Source organism: Hemiscyllium ocellatum, chromosome 13 (genome assembly GCF_020745735.1).
Source record: "Hemiscyllium ocellatum isolate sHemOce1 chromosome 13, sHemOce1.pat.X.cur, whole genome shotgun sequence".
Taxonomy (NCBI): Eukaryota; Metazoa; Chordata; class Chondrichthyes; order Orectolobiformes; family Hemiscylliidae; genus Hemiscyllium; species Hemiscyllium ocellatum.
In genome coordinates, this window is record NC_083413.1 from 6842800 (window position 1) to 6866414 (window position 23615).

The 23615-nt window shown below is 41.4% G+C and overlaps 1 protein-coding gene across 4 annotated transcripts in view; it reads left to right on the plus strand.

Moving 5' to 3' along the window:
- The window catches only part of LOC132821765 (U2 snRNP-associated SURP motif-containing protein-like), an 86612-nt gene extending 66317 nt beyond the window's left edge, over nucleotides 1–20295 (plus strand). For 3 of the 4 annotated variants that reach the window (XM_060834520.1, XM_060834519.1, XM_060834521.1), the window contains 7 exons: nucleotides 879–974; nucleotides 1306–1372; nucleotides 4325–4505; nucleotides 4598–4708; nucleotides 7623–7750; nucleotides 10614–10778; nucleotides 17890–20294. In XM_060834520.1, coding sequence (XP_060690503.1) covers nucleotides 879–974; nucleotides 1306–1372; nucleotides 4325–4505; nucleotides 4598–4708; nucleotides 7623–7750; nucleotides 10614–10778; nucleotides 17890–18028 — 887 coding nt within the window. In that variant the 3' untranslated portion in view covers nucleotides 18029–20294. Of the gene's footprint in view, nucleotides 1–878; nucleotides 975–1305; nucleotides 1373–4324; nucleotides 4506–4597; nucleotides 4709–7622; nucleotides 7751–10613; nucleotides 10779–17889 lie in introns of all 4 variants that reach the window. The other variant, XM_060834522.1, reaches the window with a different exon arrangement.
- The last annotated feature ends 3320 nt before the right edge of the window (nucleotides 20296–23615 follow it).

The following is a 23615-nucleotide window of genomic DNA, read 5'->3' on the forward strand; positions in this document are numbered from 1 at the left end:
TGGTCTCTCTCTCTCTCTCTCTCTCTCTCTCTCTCTCTCTCTCTCTCTCTCCCCCGTTTCTCTTTGTCTCTGTCTGCCTCTCCCTCCCTCTGACCCTCTCCCTCCCTCTGCCTCTCTCCCTCCCTCTTCCTCTGCGTGTGTCTGTCTCTCTGGCTCTGCCTCGCTCTCGCTCTCTCTCCCCCCATCTGTGTGTGTGTCTCTCTCTCTCTTCTCCCCTCCGCCCCCCCCCCCCCCCCCCCGTCTGTCTCTCCCTGTCCCACTCTCACTCTCTGTCTCTCTGTCTCTCTCTCTCTCTCTCTCTCTCTCCCCTCCCTCTCTCCCCCTCCCTCTCTCCCTCCCTCCCTCTCTCTTTCGGTCTCTGTCTCTCCCTGCTCTCGCTGTCTGTCTCCCTGCTCTCGCTGTCTGTCTCCCTGCCTCTGTGTGTCTCTCTCTCACTCTGGCTCTGCCTTGCTCTCTCTCTCTCGCTCTCGCGCCGTGTCTCGCTCTCGCGCCGTGTCTCGCTGTCGCCCTAGCCCCGGCCCTCGCGCTCTCTCGCCCTAGATGTGTCTGTCTGCCTGTCACTTGAGTTTTGAGAGCTGGAAATGAATGGATTTTTGTCACAAGTATTTGCATGGATATATCTACCAATATGAATTCTTCACAAATGTTGCATAGGCTATTTTTCCATAATTTAGACAAATGATTGATAAACACCTAAATTGCCCATTAACTAACGCAAATTCTGATCATCCTGATTTACGTCATTTTTAATTCCACTAGTGAAGTCAAGTTAACTCTGAAGCATCTTTAGTTTTCGAGGAAGAAGTGATTCAGACAATCTCTCATCTAATATTGAGACTTGGATTATAAAACCAAGTGTTTCTCTGTCTCTCTGTTAGTTGATGGCCCTGAAGACCCCAAGAAGTTTCAGTCAGTATTTAAAGTTGCTCCATCAAAATGGGAAGCAGTAGATGAAGCAGCATTAGAATCACAAGGTAAGTTGCAAAGGAACCCTGAGGTGATGACTCAGTGTTTTCCTACAGCTTGATGAAAATTTTATGCAGTACAAACCATGTTATGAAACCTCTCGTCCAAATTGTAATGTTGAACTTGTTCCTAGATTGGGATAAATGACTTAAACTTGGGATGAGGTCCTAATTTTTGTCCAATCCTTTAAAGTCTTTAAGTCAAAGTAAACAAGTTTTTTTTTTCGCTAATAGTTGAATGCTTTTGGCAGGTAGTTTTTCTACACATTAAATTATTCGAAGTTAATGAAATGAGTTAATTGATTGTTACTGGAATGAGTAATAAACATACTTCTTGCAGCTGTTACAACTTCAAAATGGGAGCTCTTTGACCAACCGACTGAATCAGAAGAGGATGAACAGCCAGTGTACGTTGATATTCTAACTTACAATAATGAGCAAACATTAGAATTAGGAAGTGATTAACTCATGAATGATTCATGAAAAAATGTCATTAGTAGAACAAACTAGGTATTTTGTATTTATTGTCTATTGCATTTATGCTGCAAATGTTGGTTTTATTTAGGCTGTGACATCAAACCAAAGGAGAAACCCACAAATGGGATGATACTGTAATGCTTATGGCTCAGTGGTTAGCACTGCTGCCTCACAGCGCCAGGGACCCGAGTTTGAATCCAGCCTCGGGCGACTGTGTGTGGAGTTTGCACATTCTGCCCGTGTCTGCGTGGGTTTTCTCCTGGTGCACCCGTTTCCTCCCACAATTCAAAACATAAGAGTCGTAGAGGTGTACAGCATGGAAACAGACTCTTCAGTCCAACTTGTTCATGCTGACCAGATATCCCAACCCAATCTAGTCCCACCTGCCAGCAATCAGCCCATATCCCTCCAAACCCTTCCTATTCATATACCCATCCAGATGCCTCTTTAATGTTGCAATTGTACCAGCCTCCACCACATCCTCTGGCAGCTCATTCCATACACGTACCACCCTCTGCGTGAAAACGTTGCCCCTTGGGCCTCTTTTATATCTTTCCCCTCTCACCCTAAACCTATGCCCTCTAGTTCTGGACTCCTCCATCCCAGGGAAAAGACACTGTCTTTTTATCTTAACCATGCCCTTCATGATTTTATAAACCTCTATAATGGCACCCTTCAGCCTCGGATGCTCCAGGGAAAACAGCCCTAGCCTAGTCAACCTCTCCCTATAGCTCAAATCCAACATCCTTGTAAATTTTTTCTGAACCCTTTCAAGTTTCACAACATCTTTCCGATAGGAAGGAGACCAGAATTGCATGCAGTATTCCAATAGTGGCCTAACCAATGTCCTGTACAGCCGCAACATGACCTCCCAACTCCTGTACTCAATACTCTGACCAATAAAGGAAAGCATACCAAACGCTACCTTCACTATCCTATCTATCTGCGACTCCACTTTCAAGGAGCTATGAACCTGCACTCCAAGGTCTCTTTGTTCAGCAACACTCCCTAGGACCTTACCATTAAGTGCATAAGTCCTGGTAAGACTTGCTTTCCCAAAATGCAGGACCTCACATTAATCTAAATTAAACTCCATCTGCCACTTCTCAGCCCAAGGTAATCTGAGGTAACCTTCTTCACTGTCCACTACACCTCCAACTTTGGTGTCATCTGCAAACTTACTAACTGTACCTCTTATGCTCGCATCCAAATTATTTATGTAAATGACACAAAGTAGAGGACCCAGCACCAATCCTTGTGGCACTCCACTGGTCACAGGTCTCCAGTCTGAAAAACAACCCTCCACCAACACCCTCTGTCTTCTACTTGGCTAGTTGTCCCTGTATTCCATGAGACCTAACTTTGCTAACCAGTCTCCCATGGGAAACCTTGTCAATGCCTTACTGAAGTCCATATAGATCACATCTACCATTCTGCCGTTATTAGTCATCTTTGTTACTTTTTCAAAAAACTCAAATCAAGTTCGTGAGACATGATTTCCCACGCATAAAGCCACGTTGGCTATCCCTAATCAGTCGTTGCCTTTCCAAATACATGTACATCCTGTCCCTCAGGGTTCCTTCCAACAACTTGCCCACCACTGAGGTCAGGCTCACTGGTCTATAGTTCCCTGCCTTGTCCTTGCCACCTTTCTTAAACAGTGGCACCATGTCAGTCAACCTCCAGTCTTCTGGCACCTCACCTATGCCTATTGATGATACAAATATCTCAGTAAGAGGCTCAGCAATCACTTCCCTAGCTTCCCACCAAGTTCTTGGGTACACCTAATCAAGTCTTGGGGATTTATCCACGATCATGCGTTGCAAGACATCCAGCACTTCCTCCTCTGTAATATGGGCACTTTTCAAGATGTCACCATCTATTTCCCTCTATTCTATACCTTTTCCATAGTAAATACTGATGCAAACTACTCATTTAGTATCTGCCCCATCCCTTCCAGGTCCACATGTAGGCCGCCTTGTGGATCTTTGGGGAGGCCCTATTCTCTCCCAAGTTATCTTTTTGTCCTTAATGTATTTTTAAAAACCCTTTGGATTCTCCTTAACTCTATTTGCCAAAGCTATCTCATGTCCCCTTTTTGCCCTCCTGAAAGTATACTCCGACTGCCTTTATACTCTTCTAAGGCTTCACTCAATCTATCCTGCCTATACCTGACATATGTTTCCTTCGTTTTCTTAACCAAACCCTCAATTTCTTTAGTCATTCAGCATTCCCTATACCTATCACCCTTTCCTTTCACACTAACAGGCATATACTTTTTCTGGACTCTTTTTACCTCATTTCTGAAGGCTTCCCATTTTCTAGCCATCCCTTTGCCTGTGAACATCTGCTTTTGAAAGATCTTGCCTAATGTTGTCAAAATTGACCTTTCTCCAATTTAGAACTTCAACTTTTATATCATGAGCAGATTAGATGAATTGGCCATGCAAAATTGCCCATAGTGTTCAGGGATATGTAGGTCAGGTGCATTAGTCAGGGGTAAATATAAGGAAGGGGAATGGGTCTGGGTCTGAACCTCATCGGAGGTTCAGTGTGGACCTGTTCAACCGAAGGGCCTGTGTCCAAATTGTAGGGATTCTAATTATAATTCTTAAAAAAAAAATGTCCTTTGGGAATCTAGATACACCATATCTACTGGGTCCCCGTTGTCCACTGTGTTCATAATGTCTTCATAGAATTCCAAAAGATTAGTTAAGCGTGACCTGTCCTTCATGAACCCATGCTGTGTCTGCCCAACAGGACAATTTCTATCTAGATGCCTTGCTATTTCTTCCTTGATAATAGTAAAGTACGTTCTTTGTTTTTCAGTGAATCAAGATTTATTCTAACTATTATAAGACTGACATGTTTGTAATTAACAGAGACAGTACATTAAAGGGAAGTGATGATGAAGAAGGTGATGATGATATTGATGATCAAATACGGCCAGAGGAACTGCTTTATTTTTCTAACCCGGTTAAAGAAGAATCAGTGGAATCTAAACCAGTTCTCAAGTATTCAGAAATGACTGAAGAAAAGCGAGCAAAGCTTCGAGAAATAGAGGTACAGACATTCTTTGTTGCAGTGTTTTCAGCAAAATCCTTCTGGGTTGTTTGTGTAAATATGTTTGTATGTAAAAATGCTTCTCTTTTCAGCTTAAAGTAATGAAGTTCCAAGATGAGTTGGAATCTGGGAAGAGGTTAAAAAAGGCAGGTCAGACCATGCAAGAACAAGTGGAACATTATAGAGACAAACTACTTCAGAGGGTGAGAACAGCATACTCTCATTAACTTGAGTTAAATAGATTTTGTTTCTTATTGCTTCATTTGATTGAGTTTGATTTGTCTCTCTGGTAAGACTATTACTAAACTAATGAGTGTAATTATAATTGTAAATCGTGAGGTTGCCAGTTTACTGATATTATAGCATCTGTAAGGATCATGTCATTTGCAGATTTATCTGTTATCTTTTCATATCTGCAAAGTATTTGTATTGCACAATTGGCACTTATGAGAATGTAATCTATTTCTGTCCTGTAACCCATAAAATAACAATTACTATCAGCAGATTTGATTCCATTGAGATTTAATCATGTTTTGCATTCAGTAGAAATTCATTTGATAGGCATAATACTACAAAGCATGATTTAACATGTTGCTGCTTTTCTCCCATACACTTAAAATAATAGAGGTATACTGAGTGGTTCCCACCTTTTGGTCTGACTCATCCATGCTGACCAGATATTCTCAATAAATCTACTCCCAGTTGCCAGTATTTGGCCCATGTTCCCCCGTACCCTTCCTATTCGTATACTCATCCAGATGCCTTTTAAATGTTGTGATTGTACCAGCCTCTGACTTCCTCTGGCAGTTCAATCCATACACACTCCACCTTCTGCGTGAAAAAATTGCCCCTTATGTCTTTTTTAAATCTTCCTCCTCTCACCTTAAACCTAGTTTTGGACTCCCTCCCCGGGAAAATTACCTTGGCCATTCACACTCTTGTCCCTCCACTGTCTGTGAAATGGTTCTTTTAGCCAAGTCCAAAGTGGCTGGATGAGAGAGAGAGAGAGTGAGTGAGAGAACTCTTGCACCTATAACCGGCCAGCTGCAAAGCAACATAGGTGGAAGCAATTTGCATGATTGTATTCCCCAAGCCTCCCTATCCATATCACTTATGACTTAATATCTCATCCAATGGCTGTTGGCGATTGAACTAAACTCTTTCTCAAAAAGTTGGAATAAAATGAACTTGTGAATTGCAAGTCAGTTAGTTCAAAATTTACTGTAGTAGCAATTGGAATCAATAGTGTGGAAAATAATGAACCATTTGGCAAGCACAGGGCTAGTAAAGGTGAGCTAACACTGATTTGTCAAGATCAAATTAAACCTGTGCACTCTACTTTTGGACTCCCTTACCCTGGAGAAAAGACCTTGTCTATTCATCTTATCCATGCCCCTCGTGATTTTCTAAATCTCTATAAGGTCACCACTCAGCCTCTGACACTTCAGGGAAAATAGTCCCAGTGTACTCAACTCTCCCTATAAGCTCAAACCCTCCTACCCTGGCAACATCCTTGTAAATTTTTTATGAACCCTTTCAGATTTGACATCTTTCCTATAGTAAGGAGACCAGAACTGAACACAGTATTCCAAAGATGGCCTAACCGATGTCCTGTACAGCCACAACGTGACCTCCCAACTCTGTGCTCAATGCACTGACCAATAAAGGCAAGCGTGCCAAATGCTGCCTTCACTACCCTGTCTACTTGTACCTCCATTTTCAAGGAACTATAAGTCTGGTCCCCCTCCAAGGTCTGTTTGCTTGGCAGAATTCCCCAGGACCTTACCATTCAGTGTCTAAGTTCTGCCCTGATTTTCCTTTGGATCAGAGAAGGACAAGAGAAGGTTTGGCAGATTTTGTTCATGATAAATGGTTTAGGTAGAATGAGATTTTCCAGTGGTTAAAAGGTTGCTCATACAAAGTGATTGACCAAAGAGTCAGAGATAGCGTGAGGATCTTCATTAGAGAATTGTATAATTATTGTAAAGAGGAAAACAAAACATTTCATGGCTAAGGGGGAGAGGTGGGACTAATTGATTTGTTCTTTGAAAAATCTGGCATGGGCCTGATGGACTGAATGACCACTACCTGTGCTGTTCTGTTGTTGTATGTTTTAGTAGAGCCCATTCCTACAATGTTGGGATCTCTGTGTAGAACAATCAGGAGAAGAATGCCCTGACCGACATTTTATTTCCCCACTTGGCGTAACACAAACTTTAACGTCTTGTTATTGTCCTCATCTCTTGGGGTTCAGTGCGTAGTGTCCTGTTCTCTGGGCCAGCAACTTCCATTTCAAGTGCCAGGCCAGCAATTCACAGCCTTTGAAGACATATTTACAGTATAATGTAAGGCAGACATTAAGAACTGGAGAATCCTTTGGTCAGGTCATAGAGATGTACAGCATGGAAACCGACCCTTCGGTCCAACCCGTCCATGCCGACCAGATATCCCAACCCAATCTAGTCCCACCTGCCAGCACCCGGCCCATATCCCTCCAAACCCTTCCTATTCATATACCCATCCAAATGCCTCTTAAATGTTGCAATTGTATCAGCCTCCACCACATCCTCTGGCAGCTCATTCCATACACGTACCACCCTCTGCGTGAAAAGTTGTCCCTTCGGTCTCTCTTATATCTTTCTCCTCTCGCCCTAAACCTATGCCCTCTAGTTTCTGGACTCCCCAACCCCAGGGAAAAGACCTTGCCTATTTATCCTATCCAGGTCCTCTTGATATAGAATGACATCTCTCAAGACATTGCTGGGGTGACAGCGCAGCAACCTGTTCCAGGAAAAGTTAGTTACAGAAACAGATGTAAACATCTGCTTCATTCATCACTAAATGTGGGAAAGCATCTTAAGATTTGAGCTGACACCTGATAACTCAGCAGAGAATGGGGAAATTTTTTCTATGCCTGAGTGACTTGCTGCAGAAATATTGCTGAACAGTTAGGGAAGTTGGTGTTTGTTATAGCTCCAAAATGAACCATATTCCAAATTAATAGTTCCAAAATTTGTCGAGGGGAGTGTTTTCTTTGAGGTGCAGTTCTGTTTTAAACCATTTGCTTTGTTTCGCGATTGAGACTTGAACTTCAGTTATATTTTAACTTGCATTTAGGAGAAGGAGAAAGAACTGGAAAGAGAACGTGACAAAAAGGACAAAGAGAAAGAAGTGATTAAATCAGAGTACCGTATAAAAGAATGTAAAGAAAAAGAAAGTTCCTCCTCCCCTTCAAGCAAAGAAAGGTATTGTTTTCGTTCCCAGTTGCAATTTAAAGCTGAAGTTATCTAGTCACATGCCATTTTAATTTTGTTTTTCCTTTTCCCTTGGAATGTGGGCAATGTTGGTAAGTGCATGTTTAATCCTCAACCTGTAGTTACTGAGATATTAGTGGGCGGGCACTGCTATGAACCTTTCTGTTCCCTTTCGCTAGGGGATGTTCAAGAAATATGAAGTTTAATCATGGAGGATGGTTTTGATGTGGATGGGTTGCAATATTCATGGCTATCTCTGTTCAATGTAAGAATCATTCACTTCTGTGTTAAACTTGGCTAGCTTTGCAAGTTGTGTAATTAAGTTGTGCAAGTGCCCTAACAACACTTAAGAAGCTTGACATTATCTAGGACAATGAAGCCTGTGTAATTGGCACTGCATCCATAAGCATCCACTCCTTCCACCACCTATATTCACTAGTAGTAGTGTGTACTATCTACAAGATGCGCTGCAGAAATTCACCAAAGATCCTCAGACAGCACCTTCCAAACCCACAACCACTTCCAACTAGAAGGGCAAGAGCAGCAGATACATGGGAACATCTTCAAGTTCCCTTCCAAGCCACTTGTGAGTATATCACCATTCCTTCACTGTCGCTAGGTCAAAATCCTGGAATTCCCTTCCCATTGGCATTGTAGGTCAACCCACAGCAGGTGAATTGCAGCAGTTCAAGAGGCAGCTCACCACCATGGGTCTAAAGGGTGACCTAGGCCCAGAAAATGACACCCACATCCCACTAAAGAATAAATAAAAAATAATATTCAAACCATAAATAAGACTAACAAGTTTTAGTTACACAAGCTTTGCAATTCAAATATGAGGCAGGAAATTTTTTTCAGTAGAGGAGAATTAATAATTTTTCAAAGTAATGTACTGTATTTGTAGACTAACAAACGGAAGACCTCTGCAGGGCAAGCAACATGCAAGAAACGTTAACATCCTCTGAGATTCCCATTTCTAAAGGCAGCAATACTCTTGGTTACCCACAGGAAGCTATTGGGATAATTATAGAATTGATACTGTTTAATATATGGCATCAGTAATAATTAGCCAAAATTGAACTAACAGAAAGAAGTCATAAATTGGTATAATTATATGAGAAATAGAAGGAGTCTGTATATTACCTGCCAATGTTTGCTCTGTCATTCATTACAATCAGGGCTAATCGTGTGTTTTGGCTCCACTTTCCCACCCACTTCTTGCATCCCCTGAGAATGTGAAAATATGTCCATTCCAGCCTTAAACATATTCAACAATAGTGCATCCAGAACCCTCTGTAGATTCTCAACCCTCTGCACAAGTAAATTTCACTTTTCTCACTCCCAAATGGATTGGCCTATGTTTTAGATTCTAACCAGTGGAAATAATCATTCAGCATCTGTCTTGCTGAGCCCCTGCAGATTCCTGTAAGTTTCAGTGAGAACCCAATTTACACAGTCCTTGAACATCAGATGACCCACTCACCCAAAGGGCCAATGTGCTGAATCTTTGTGACACCCCTTCCAGTGCAAGTACATCTTTTCTTAAGTAAGGATCAAAACTGCAGACAATTTTCTAGATACGGTCTCCCAAAGGCCTGTACAATTGATCTTAGTCCTGTCGTCCAGTAGCTTTGCAATGAAGGGTAGTGTTTCAGTTGTTTTCCTAATTACTGTATTTCTTGCTGACTTTTGAATTCTTTGCTTGAGGATATTCGAGTTTTTTTACTGTAATGTTTATAAGTCTCACACCTTATTTTCTGGGTTTCTCTGTTATCTCCCTTTGGGTCCTTCATGTTCAGGGATCCTGGCTTGTATTAACTATCAAACACCTATTCAATGAAATGCTGTATGTGTCTAACAGCCTATAAATAGAACTAACAGCTGACTAGCTCCCAGCGCTGTATAACTTATTAATTATTTATGCAGATCACATCACTGCCTCTTCTGACCAACCAAATTCAGAAAGTATTCTCTCTAAAAAGAATACCTGGATACTTAACGAGATAATTCTATACATGTTGGAGATGATCTTGTGATGAATTACTTAATTGTTGACGATTGGTCTGATTTGAGAATTGTCATTCAGTGCAGTTAAATTAAGCTAAAACATTGAAAGTAAGAATATGTAATAGATATTTGAGTATTCCTGAAAGAGTATCATGCCTGTTAGACACAAGCTGTGGGCTTTCTCACATTTATCTTGGACAATGTGCATGACTCTCACTTGCTCAGATAAACCTCATTTCTCATAGCAATCCTAATAACAGTGAAACTTTTTATTTCAGCTATCTGTGTCTTTTAAAAATAATTTCATGGTATGTGGACATCTCTGTCAGGGCCAGAATTTGTCGCCTATCTCTAATTATCATGAAAGTAAGTGGCTTGTTTTGCCATTTTGAGGGCAGTTAAAAGTCTGGAGGTCTGTGATGCTATTTTGACCAAGCTAGATAAGAATGACAGATGTTCTTCACTAAAGGACCTCAGTGAACAGTATAGGTTTTTAAAACCATCAATACTTCATCATTATGGAGACTAGTTTTAAACTTTCAGATTTTTAGAAGTTTAATTTCAGTGCAACCAGCTGTTGTGGCTGCGGGGGGGTGCATGGTGGCTCCATGGTTAGCACTGCTGCATCCGCACCGGGGATGAGAGTTTGATTCCCCCTCAGGCAATTGTCTGTTTGCACATTCTCTCCACGTGTGCAAGGGTTTCTTCCAGGTGTTCTGGTTTCCAGAGATTACCATGGACCACTGTCCCCTCCAATTAGAGTTATTATTGTTTGATATGATCCTGTGATACTGTAGCTTATGGTTTCAGATCCTAATTCTGATCATGTATTGTAATGTTTTGATAGAAAAAGGAAACACAGTACATCTGTCAGTCCGACTCGCATTGCCAGGCGTGTGAAGTCGCCATCACCGCGTTCAGAATGGTCAGAAAGATCACGTACCAAAGACAGTCCCCACACCAGGTCAACACACAAAAACACACCTAGGGATACAAATAAGAAGTCCAAAAGGTATGTCATATACTACATCCCATTATTGTGTGCTGCTTTGTGACTGTTCTTATTTGTTAAAGTGCTGAATGTAGAAACTGAGGCTGTATCCCCTTCCCTACTCTGTACCCCTACCCCCACCTCTTTACTAAAATAGCAGATAAAGACAATTGCTTCCCTGTGATTTACTGGGTCAGGTGGCAGTACATTATTTGAACTCTCAGCTATCAATTTGATTTCCACGGAAATCAGAAATGTTCTGGAAATGGATCTCAAAGACATAGAGTCATAGAGATGTACAGCTACAGAAACAGACCCTTTAGTCCAGCTCGTCTATGCCGACCAGGTATCCCAATCCAATCTCGTCCCACCTGTTAGCGTCCAGCCCATATCCCTCCAAACTCTTCCTATTCATATACCCATCCGGATGCCTTTTAAATGTTGCTATCGTACAAGCTTCCACCACCACCTCTGGTAGCTCATTCCGTACATGTACCACCCTCTGTGTGAAAAAGTTGTCCCTCAGGTCTCTTTTATATATTTCCTATCTCACCCTAAACTTATGCCCTCTAGCTCTGGACTCCCCCACACCAGGGAAAGGACCTTCTCTATTCATGCTATCCATTAGATTAGATTAGATTACTTAGTGTGGAAACAGGCCCTTCGGCCCAACAAGTCCACACCGATCCGTCGAAGCGCAACCCACCCAGACCCATTCCCCTACATTTACCCCTTCACCTAACACTCCGGGCAATTTAGCGTGGCCAATTCACCTAACCTGCACATTTTTTTGGGCTGTGGGAGGAAACCAGAGCACCCGGAGGAAACCAGGGAGAATGTGCAAACTCCACACAGAGTCACCTGAGGCGGGAAATGAACCCGGGTCTCTGGCGCTGTGAGGCAGCAGTGCTAACCACTGAGCCACCGTGCCACCCACTCATGCCCCCCATGATTTCATAAACCTCTATATGGTCACCCCTCAGCCTCCAATGCTCCAGGGAAAACAGCCTCAGCCTATTCAATCTCTCCCAATAGTTCAAATCCTGCAACCCCAGCAACATCCTTGTAAATCTTTTCTGAACCCTTTCACGTTTCACAACATCTTTCCAATAGGAAGAAGACCAGATTTGCATGCAATATTCCAACAGTGGCCTAACCAATGTCGTGTATAGCCACAGCATGACCTCCCAACTCCGATACTCAATACCTTGACCAATAAAGGAAAGCATACCAAACGCTACCTTCACTATCCTACCTACCTGCGACTCCATTTTCAAGAAGCTATGAACCCGCACTCCAAGATCTTTGTTCAGCAACACTCTCTAGGACCTTACCATTGTGTATAAGTCCTACTAAGATTTGCTTTCCCAAAATGCAGCACCTCACATTTATCTAAACTAACCTCCATCTGACAATTATCAGCCCATTGGTCCATCTGGTCAAGATCCTGTCGTAATCTGACGTAACCTTTTTCGCTGTCCACTACACCTCTAACTTTGGTGTCATCTGCAAACTTACTAACTGTGTACCTCTTGTACTCGCATCCAAATCATTTATATAAGTAACAAAATATAATGTAGCAAGCACCAATCCTTGTGGCATTCCACTGGTGATAGCCCTCCACTCTGAAATACAACCCTCTGTCTTCTACCTTTGACCAGTGCTGTATCCAAATGGCTACTCTGCCTGTATTCCTGAGATCTGACTTTGCTAACCATTCTCCCATGTGGAACCTTGTCAAACGCCTTACTGAAATCCATATAGATCACGTCCACCGCTCTGCCCTCATCAATCCTCTTTGTTACTTCTTCAAAAAACTTGATCAAGTTTGTATGACATGATTTTATGTATTTTAAAAATCTTCAGAGCTCATTTAACTGAATTTGACTTGAACTAATGGCCCCAATAGTAAACAAACTGTCATGAAGCACTCAGATTTAAAAATCTTCAGTAATAAATTTAGATTTCTACATGTTTAGTAACTGTAAGTATGTTGCTCTAATTGTGTGTAGCAGTTTTGCTCACTTATTTCCTTTGTGTATTTGCCATACTGTTGTACAGTTTTCTTTTGGTTTGTCTCTGTTCCCATTCTCTGCTAAGTATATTAATTTATTATTGGATTTTGGGTACGTGGTGCCTCAACTCTGCCACATAGCCTGCGGAGGAGTGTGAGCAAACTATTCCACCAGTAGAGTGTCACACTAATCCCAATCCAGTCTTTGTGCATACTTTCAGTAGGGGTAATGGAGGGGGCTGAAACATCTACAGAGAGGGGAAAGCAATGGCCTAGCCGTACTATCGTAAGACTGTTAATCCAACGACCCAGATAATGTTCAGGGGACTCAAGTTCAAATCCCACAGATGGTGGAACTTAATTTCATTAACATTTGGAATTAAGGGTCTCATGATAACCCTAAATCCATTGTCAATTATTAGGAAAAGGTCATCTGGTTCACTAATGCCCTTTAGGGAAAGAAGTCTGGCATCCTTACCTGATCTGGACTATGTGACTCTGGACCCACAGCAATGTGGTTGAGTCTTAACTGCCCTCTGGGCAATTAGGGATGAGCAATAAATGCTGGGCACGCCAGAGATGTCCTCTTCCCATGAATGAATAAAGGATCTGCACGACATTATTTGGGTGTGTAATTATTTCCATTTTTAATTGTATAGTACAATCCGGTTATTTGAAAAACATTTGGGTGAAAACTAGCTCTTTTTTATTCGAAAACTTCACTGTTTGAACCATTTGCTCATTTTTGTCTGCTTGGAATATGCTACCCAAAATTGTTTGGAAGCAGCTGTGTTAAAAGACTGGTAGTTAGGTTATCTTGACAGTATCTTCAACGATATCCACAATGGCAAAAGTAATTCCAATTCACTTGAGTAATTTTAAGCAACCAGACATTTTAAAAATGGCACATAGGTCTAGTTCTGGAGTCTGCACTAGTTTCATGCACTGTACAAGTTGGATGTGTAAAATCAGGGAAAACCGTTCTTTCACACAGAACATTGGTTTATAAAATGTTACAATGTCAGAGCTTTTCATTTTGCAGTCATAAGGACCTAAATTTAAAAGAAATACAATCTTTGATAAGGAACATCAATTATATAGCATGAAAAGAGGTTGGTTGCATCGTGGTTAGCATGCAGCATGACCTGTTAATTGTTACGCTTTGCTAGCTAATTAACTTCAGACCATGAGGTTGGTCAGGGCGTTGCGACAGGCAATGTAGCAGAGTTTGGCAAACTGAAATTACCCATTCTCAGTGAAAAAGGTGCGTTGTACACACAAGTTCCCTTTATGTACATGTGAATATATGTAAATTCTAAATGTACAATTCTGGAGGGGGTGCTAGAGCAGTGAGGTGTATATGTGCACACATTGAGGGTGGCAGGACAGGTGGGGACAGCAGTAAATCAAGCATATGTTCTCAACTTTATTAATAGGGTTGTAGAGTGCAAGAGCAAGGCAGTGTCATGGAGCTGGTGCGGTTGCTATTGAGTACACCTGTGAGCACATTCTTGAAAAGTGTGCAGAAACAATTTACAAGCATGTTTCAAGGTATGAGAAACTTCAGCTGTGAAGTTAGATTGAAGAAATTGGGATGGTGTTTTCTCAAGAGAGGAGGTCTGAGAGGAGATTTGAAAGGTTTTGAAAATCATGAGTGGGCTGCACAGAATAAATGGAGTGAAGTTATTTTCCGCTTGTTAAAGAAACAAGAATGAGGGAGCGTGGATTTTAAATGATGTGCAAACAAACCGAGGGTGATATGAAACAAAACCTTTTTGTACAGCAGGTAGTCTGGAAACATGACGGAAGCAGGTTCAGTTGAGGCATTCAAGGGCATTGAATGTTTATGTGGATAGTGATGTGTGGGGATTATGGGGAAAAGGTATGAGATTGGCACAAGATAATAGAGCCAGTGCTGTGATGGACTGAATGGCCTCCTGCACTGGAATAACTCGAGCACAATGAAGTGCACTGTGATATCTTGGTTTCACAGGCATGGACTGGTTGATTGCAGTCAGCCTGCTGCAGACAGTTGAAAAAATAGGATAGAAGTTTATTATCAAGTGTACTTCATGAAAAATACAGTGAAAAGTTGTGTAAGTGACCTCACCACAGTGCCTACAATGACAACGGTCATACGTATAATATTTCTTTTCTGAAAAATAAAATTAAGATAAAGTTCATCACGTTCCATTAACGGCTCCTGGACTTGCAGAAAGCCGATTAAGGAACGATAGGATACACTGAAGATGCAGCTGGGAGGAGATCTGGACCACTGGAATACTGGGCTGGAAGCCTCTATCGAAGAAAACTGCCATGCCAGGCCAAGAATGCCACTCCTGGACAAGACCACCTGCCAAACTGCTGGAATACCTGGAAGCCAAAGACAAGGACAACTTCCACACAGGGAAGAGACCTCCATGATGGACAAGATCATCACGCTCTGCCAAAACCGCCATTTCTCCTTCGGGTGCCCAGGCCTTTCCGTGCATCTGGAACTTCAGCCTAGCTGGTGTGTCCAGGCCCGGGGAGTCAGCCTGAGCGTGCTCCTTGCTTGCAAAGAAACCTCGGGCTGGTGTGGAGGCGTGTCCACCTGGTCCTGGTGTTGCTGCCACCAAAGGTCTCCTCCTTTGCCTGTCACTCTCCAAAAATATATTTTGAAGCAGTGAAGTTTACAGGCTCACCTTCTGGGACAATGGATACTTAGGCTGAATGGACCCTTTGGCCAAACCAATGGCAAGTCTGAGTAGCCTGCTGGTGTCCCTAGTCTGTGCTGTGTGGTCAGGGAGCAAGATCCATGGAGTGTGTAAAACAACTCCAAGCTGAAGGGCAGGTGATGGAAACACTGAGCCTGGATTGGGTGAGGCAGGGCCTGGAGTAGGACCGGTGTCAGGTAGAGACTGAATCTGAGGTGGGGACCAGAACTGGGCAGGAGTGGGATTGGCTCTGCTCCTGGTGTGGAGGTAGAGGTTGGAGCTGGAGGCTGAGTCTGGTATGCCGGTCAGGTGCTCACTGTCTCTGGGGATGGAGGAGTGGGGAGCTGGGGTCAGGGCTGACTTTCTCTCACTGTCACTCACAGGGTGGAGGTAGGGTGGGGAAGAGTTTGGGTCTCCTCTCTGTCTCAAGGGGTTCTGGTCTCTCACTCTTACTCGCTTGCTCCCCCCCTCAGTCATTGGGGGAGTGTGGAAGGAGAAAATATGGGTTTCTCCTACCCTCCTTTAGAGGGGTGGGGTGATGTGGTCAGGTCCCTAGTCCTCCTCTCCCCCTGGGGTATCAGGGTCTCCTCTCTGTCTGGGGCTTGGGGAGAGGGACACTCTCTGGTCAAACAGAGAGTACATGCAATATGTAGATTATACACTTGCTGCATTTGACTGTACAGCTGCATCAAAGAAATTCTTTACCCACTTCAATAAACTTTGTCCTGAGCTCAAATTGACCATTGGAAAAGAATAATTAAACAAGTTACCTTTTCTCTGTTTGTTGAGAAATCTGCCAGTGGACGCTCTCTCCTGCTAACTACCACAAGGTATATTCAGTAAACACATTGCGATTCCTACAGTTCCACGTGCTACAAGATCAAACCTATTGGCAACTTTATAAATAGTCTTCTGCTAATCATCAGTTACTGTATTGAGCAACTGGGTGAAAAACTATCTATGTTTTGTTCACTTGTAGGACATTGGCATTGCTAGCTGGCCAGTATTTATTGCCCAACTCTAGTTGCCCTTGGAAATGTGGTGCATTGAACTGCTGCCCTCCACATTCTGAGAGAATTCCAGGATTTTGATCCAGTGATAGTAAAGGAGTGGCAATATATTTGCAATTCAGGCTTGGAAGGGAACATGCAGGTGGTGGTGTTCCTGTGTATCTGCTGCTCTTGACCTAGATGGAAGTGATCATGGATTTGGAAGGTGCTGTCTGAGGATCTTTGGCGAATATCTGAAGTGCGTCCTTTTATATTGTACACACTGCTGCCACTGAGTGTTGACGGTGGAGGGAGTGATTGTTTGTAGATGTGCTGCCAATCAAGCGGGCTGCATTGTGTTGTTGAGGTTGCACTCATCCAGACAAGTGAGGAGTATTCCATCACACTCCTCAATTGTGCCTTGTAGGTGGTGGATGGGCTTGGTGAGTCAGCAGGAGAGTTACCCACTGCGGTATTCCTTGCCTTTGACTTGCTTTTGTAGCCTGTGTTTGTGGTGGAGAGTTGAGCTTCAGATCAATGGCAACCCCAAGGATGTTGAGCCACCATGATTGCAGTGCACCTCACATAACCTTAGAAGGGGAATGTCTTTCAAAAATGTGAACGTTGGGCATAGTCTCCAGTGCTACGGATGACTCAGCTATTGGGAATATTTAGTAAATAGTCCAGAGTTTTCTAAGAATTACACCAGAAATCATTTTAACATGCAGTCCACATCGCAGAGATAACGTATCCTAAAAGTTACATATATTCATAAACATGACCCTGTTTTGAGCTGTTACACCTTTTTCATTGAGAAAGGGCAATGGATTGCTACTGTCTGCTGCATTCCCCATGGCAATGTGTTGTGCAGTCAGAGGCTACCAGTTGGTCATTGGCTAGATTGACAGTTAACAGTTCCTGAAATATTACTATGCTGGCCATGACTTAACCAATCAGCAGCCTTTCTGCTGCATAAGTTAGTGCTCTCCTTCTAAACTTGAGTTCTTCCCTCCCAGTCCTGACGAATGGAGGGCGAAAAGCCTTGTCTCAGTGTTTCTTTCCAGCAGTTTGGAAACACCTGAAATCTAGCATGTGCATCATCACAAAGGTGCCATCATTTGGATATTGTACCTGAATACCTTTAAACTTGTTGAATTTGCTGCATTAAAATTAATCCAGCCTCTGTCTTTTTCCAACTCCTTTTAAAACTTACTAATTTTACTGAGTTTTCTGATACATCCTAATTTCTTCTTGAGCTAAAATTAGTTGTTTGGTTATGTTTCTGTACTGATTTGCAACATTACAGATGTGAAATAAATGCAAGTATATAACACACTGTGCTGTGCTTGTGCACAATTCTGCATTTCAACTCCTATGTAAAGTAGATATGTAATGGTCAATCATATGATTTTTTTTTTTACAATTCTGTGTAGATCTCGTTCTGGTTCAAGGACGCCGAAACGGTCCAAAAGATCTCGATCTAGGACACCCAGAAAATCTTCCAAAAAATCAAGATCTCAGTCCAGATCCCCACATCGATCTCACAAGAAATCCAAGAAGAGCAAACACTAGTGAACTGTCCATAACTTTTTTCTGTAATTTTAGTTTTGTCCTGTGCCTGAACAAACTGTTGAGGAATATCATTCCTGGCTTTTTTTTTGAATGCACATATATTCATTATGAATATTCAACTCCAGTCAATCTGTGTGCTTTTTTGTATATGAAAAAGAAATTGACTTCTCTAGTGCTATGGCTTCATCATCCCTGAAACTCCCTGTTTGTAGATTGTGTAAAAACAAATCCCCCTTTTATGTTAGATTTTTCATGAGGATCCTTGTATGTCTCTTCCACCAGCAGTAGCAGTGTTGTATTTGCGGAGGTGTATGAGGAAGCCTGAAGCAGAGTGTTATCCTTTTGTAATTTTTAACATTCAATGAGAGTTGAATAAAAATCAGTACAGAAAGTTACATAATTTCTTGTTTTATAATAAAGTAAATGCAATAATGTTTGAATAACTCAACTGTGGATATTTTGAAGCTCAGTTTGCCTCACTACTCCATAATGTAGAGTATATTTACATCAGTGGGGCATCTAGCCTGGAACAGGTTATCTTGTTTTCTCATCTACGCTACATTTTAAAATTGCATACAAATCTGCAATCTTGTGTGGCTTAATGGACACAGTAAATGTTATAGAGCTGCATCTTGGCTAAAGTAGCCAACTTATCTCAACTGAATGTTTAGTCTGCAAATTTGAGCTCCAAATCCTTGTAAACTAAATTGGCTAATATCTGTTTCCTTTTTAAACAAGGCACCTATAGTCAGAACAACCTGGCTAGAAATGAGTGATGAGACGTCCAATGGTTAGAAAGTCCAGGATTTACCCAGAATTCTCGAAGAACTGGATCACATGACAGGAAGTGAATAGCAAAGCTGCTTCCGAAACATTTGGCACAAGCACCATTTCAAGCATCTGGTGCCATTCTAAGATGCTAGCCATTGCTAAGCCAAGGAAGCCACTCAACTTGTGTGTAACTACACCTGTCCCTGTAACATGCAAGTCCTGTAATGTCATAGGAAGCAGTCCAGCTTTGTCTTGTCCTGAACTTGTGACACATTGTGATGGGCAAGCGTACTGCCGAAACTCTTCATTAGCATTTGCTGTGTGGAAACCCGATGTCTATGTCAACTCTACAATCAGTAACTTGACAGGACTGTGCAGTATTGCTCATAGCATCTCCAACAACTGACTCCCAGAGATCAGTGGTTGTACTGGATATGTTCAATATGATAGATCTCTCGAAAGTTACAGCTCTTCACATATGCTAACTATCCTGGGAAGCCACAGTCCAGCAAAGAAGTTCAGGATGTTGGGAAAACACTCATTGAAGATCTATGTTCTCTGGAATTCTAGTTCAGAAAATGGAGACTTCAACCAAACACTGCCAAGACTGTAATTTCAGTCTTCCACCTGAACAGTTCAAATGCCAGGGAAGAACATTGAGGCCAACCGTGCAGTCGTGATTGAATGCCAAAATATGTTGGTGTCACTGATGTTGACCCACCAGCAATACATCCAGTACACCAGAGTCAACATGAAAATGTATTTCTTCTGGAAATTGGCAGGTACCGTCTGGAACAGCAGAGCCAACACATTACACAGTTTCACTCACCATGTCTACCCAACAGCAGAGTACTGCTGTTCACTTTGGTTTCAGGAACTGTCACACAAATACGTGTAGATAGAACATTGAGACGAAGCACTGCTCTAGTGGCCTCCTGTGCTAGCGCATATTGAATTGCCTGATGCCTATCCACCTCAAAATTCACCATCAATTGGCATTTAATGAAACATTTCAATTGATACAGGACCTGGAGAAAATAACCCATGCACTTATCTGAAATCTCTCAATCCTTGCTGAAACTTATTCCACATTCCACAAGTATAATGTCAGCCCCACCTGGTAGCACGGCAAGCTTCAACAATCTGTAGAAAAACTTTGCAACCTTCAGCTGCTTGAGAGCTGGCTATTGGCTCGACAACTGGCTCAAGGTGTGACTGTGTGCACAAGTCAAGCCATCATCCAAGTGTTGAACATCTGTATCAAGAAACCCCATTCTTGATGGCATCCCAACCACTCAGACTATCAACTGAAGCTGCTGACTAGGTTGTTAAACGTTGACATTGAGCTATTAAAAGCTTCCCAACTGCATGGAGAAAGAAGAGGTGTTGCAGGAGGAATAAATACGCTGCTGATGTTTTTTGAGCAGTATTGCAAAAGACCCCAAATCTTTAATGTGTAAAGGAAAAAAACAGCTACTCAAAGTCTGAGGCAGCTCTCTTCTAAAGCTGCTTTACCCTTTTATGATGCTGACAAAATTGTGTATTTTGATTATTTTTGATTTAATGCATTAAGGGTTCTTAATTTTGACTTTGTATGTAATTTTATGCAATGTGCTGTCATTTTTAAAATAATTTTCCTTGTTTAAAAATCACCTTGAATTTGCAACACCAAAACCTTTTAATTTCTTTGGGCCTATGTGAGATATGCATATTTCTGTTAATTAAATCCATTTCCTCATAAATCAAGAACTAGCTGGGGGATTATGATACTGTGTGAATGTAACATATCATGTCAAAACCTGTTGAAGTGTTTTACACTGAACATTTTTTTTAAATCAGAAACCGATGTTGCTGGAAAGGCTCAGCAGGTCTGGCAGCATCTTTGGAGAGAAATCAGTTAATGTTTCAGTGACCCTCAGACCTACTGTTTTTATAATTGCTGTGAATTAGAAATGGGTAACATGTTCCGAAAACAATGATTTATTTGGCTCCAGCCCAGTGCATTTGATATTTGTGGTGGTGTGCCTTTGCATTTAAGTTACAATTTCACTTTAAAGCTGCTGAAAGCTTGTGTTTTCAACATTGCTGCAGGTAATTGGTTAGGCTTAATCAGTTCTGTTGATTAGTCCTTTGCTATTTACCTTGACTGCCCCCTGGTTGCCTGCAAATGAGAGAAGTTTGTGGTAGATGACCTTCAAATCTCAAGGTGGTTTCCAAGCACTTGCTTACTTGCTTAGTGGCTTTTACTTTGGAAACACATTAGTCAATTCTTATTGTGAATATATACAGTTAGTGGAAAGGACCTGGGTGCAGTGGTCGTTGCAAACTCCACTCGTTTTGAAGGTGTCATAACATATTCAAAGAGATTTTAAAAATACTTTTCTGTTTTGCAGTTTCTGGGCTAATTTCAGAATGCATTTGAAATATAAATGGCAGCTGTATCAAAATGCTTTTTGTTTTGCTGGGTTTCATTTATTTTTGATCCATTTGAATGTCTGCACATGCCATTGGAAAGTGGGTCTATCTGTATGTAGATTTTTCAGTACCATTCTTTTTATGGTAGGCAGATGAATGTAGCCTGAGTTTCTTTAACTGTGGAGGAACCTAAATTACTTCTGTCCCAACACAGCTCAGATCAGTTAACAATATGGAACTTTGTAATTACTCACCAATATCCTACAATTCTGTTTTGCTGATGTAGCCCTGTAGTTCTGTTGTTTTACTTTGTCAGAGTTGAAGTGTTTGACTTTAGAAAAATGCATTCACTATTTAAACAAGATAGTGTTATTATATTCCTAACTATACATACAATGCCAAGGCAGTGAAAGTTATCTTAACTTGCTTTCTCCCTCTGGCTTTGAAATTTATAATTTATATGAATGCATTTTGACAGAGCCATTACTTAAGAAGAAAAGCTAGCTAATTGCCCTGTACATTCATTATGCATGTATTAAAACTGAGGGGCTGGTCCTCCAAGAGAGACTAAGCACCTTTGTCACTACTGGGTATCAGTCCAAATTATGTACGAAAGTGTGAATAACTCTTCCTTGCCTACAGGACTGTGTCTGGAACTTTTCAAAAACATATTGTAGAATTTCCTACCTTGTACTGTGCAGTCACCTTTTTACATGCTGTTATCCCATATATTGATGTATAAATGTCTACTTTGTACTTCCCTGTTCATTTGTTCTACGTACGAGTTGGGATCTTTTGAAAATGGTGCTCTATAATAGAGTTAAGTTGAATTTGCTTTATCAATTTTAGTGCCTTCTGTTATTAGCCTTGATGGTATGTATTAACAAGCAAATTTATAGTTATTCAGCTGATAACGATTACACACACACAAACATGCAGCAATGGAAGATTTTTTAAAAAGAACGTGTTTCAGAGGAACTGCCCCTGAGTTGGAGGATATTCAACTTCTAATATTAGAGGTATTTATGCCATGTAGAGGATAACTGACAGAAGTAAAATTCTATTAAAGCCTTAACCGAGTAGTCTTTTTACATTTCTGTTTGGCATATAAGAGGGTCTGATTCCAAAGCCGTATACCTCTGTGCTATTGCCCATATCAGCTGATCTGTTAGTGTGACCTTGTTCGCAATAATTCTGGTGCTCTCTTGACCAGTTGTATATAGTTGCAAGTTGTACTTATAAAATATTCCTTTTTTTTAATGTATAGTATTTATCCTCTGCCCTTTGAAACATGAAAATACTCAAAAGTTTACCATTTGAAATTGTTATCTAGGGAAGTCAACAGTATTTGGAGAGCATGGGATTTCGCTGAGGATCTTGTCTATTTGGACTTCTCATTGCATTGAGAAATGAACTGGGTATGGTGATTCTGGAATTTATCACCATTAGATGGTATTATTATATTCCTTATAGTAGATATAGTGCCAAGGCAGTGAAAGTTGCTGAGGTTTGAATGTTTTGACTAGGATTTGAATTGAATTTATTGTCATGTGTACCGAGGCACAGCGAAAAGCTTTGTCTTGCGAGCAATACAGGCAGATCACAGAGTTAAGTAGCATAGATAAATAAGTAATAGGTAAACAGCGGCAAAAACAAAAACGCACATACAGGTGACTGTTAACAGTTTGAGAGTCCATTCAGTATTCTAACAACAGTAGGGTAGAAACTGTTAAGAAACCAGCTGGTGTGTGTGTTCAGGCTTCTGTACCTTCTCCCCGAAGGTCGAGGTTGTAGAAAATTTGACTGGGTGAATTCTTCATGCAGATCGTGGAAGATATGGACCCTACAGCACTGAGTTGGGTTTCCAGTTCTGACAGCCTAATGAATCTGTGCACAGGTTGGAAACTGGGAAAACAGCGAATTTGGTGCTTTGTCATTTTCTCCTTTTCGCATGCACTCTCACACACTCAGTAGCAGTTCAAGTGTTTACATTTTTAAGAAGGTACTAATTGAAATCTGCATTCAAAATTAACCTAAGTTTAAATTTGAATGCTGAAAGACATTCCTCTTAATGCACTTTCTGAAATGTGTAATTCAAAGCCAAAAATAGCCGTATGTGGAATCATTTTCATCCTTTATAAACATTAAGACGTTGCGGCAAAGCTGAGGTCTTCAATTATAAACATTATGAAAGATGATCAGTGGTTAAATGTAATCAGTTGTGTAGTATTTTAAAAAGTGAAGCTTATTTTGGATATTACAATTTTTAATTACTAGGGTCAAGGGAAGTATTTCTTTTACTTTGGAAGAATTTTTGATTAAATGGGTTCATGAACCAAATGTGACACTAACACTTTTACAACCAATGAGGAAAGGCATTCTCTTTCTAAATGCTGATGTA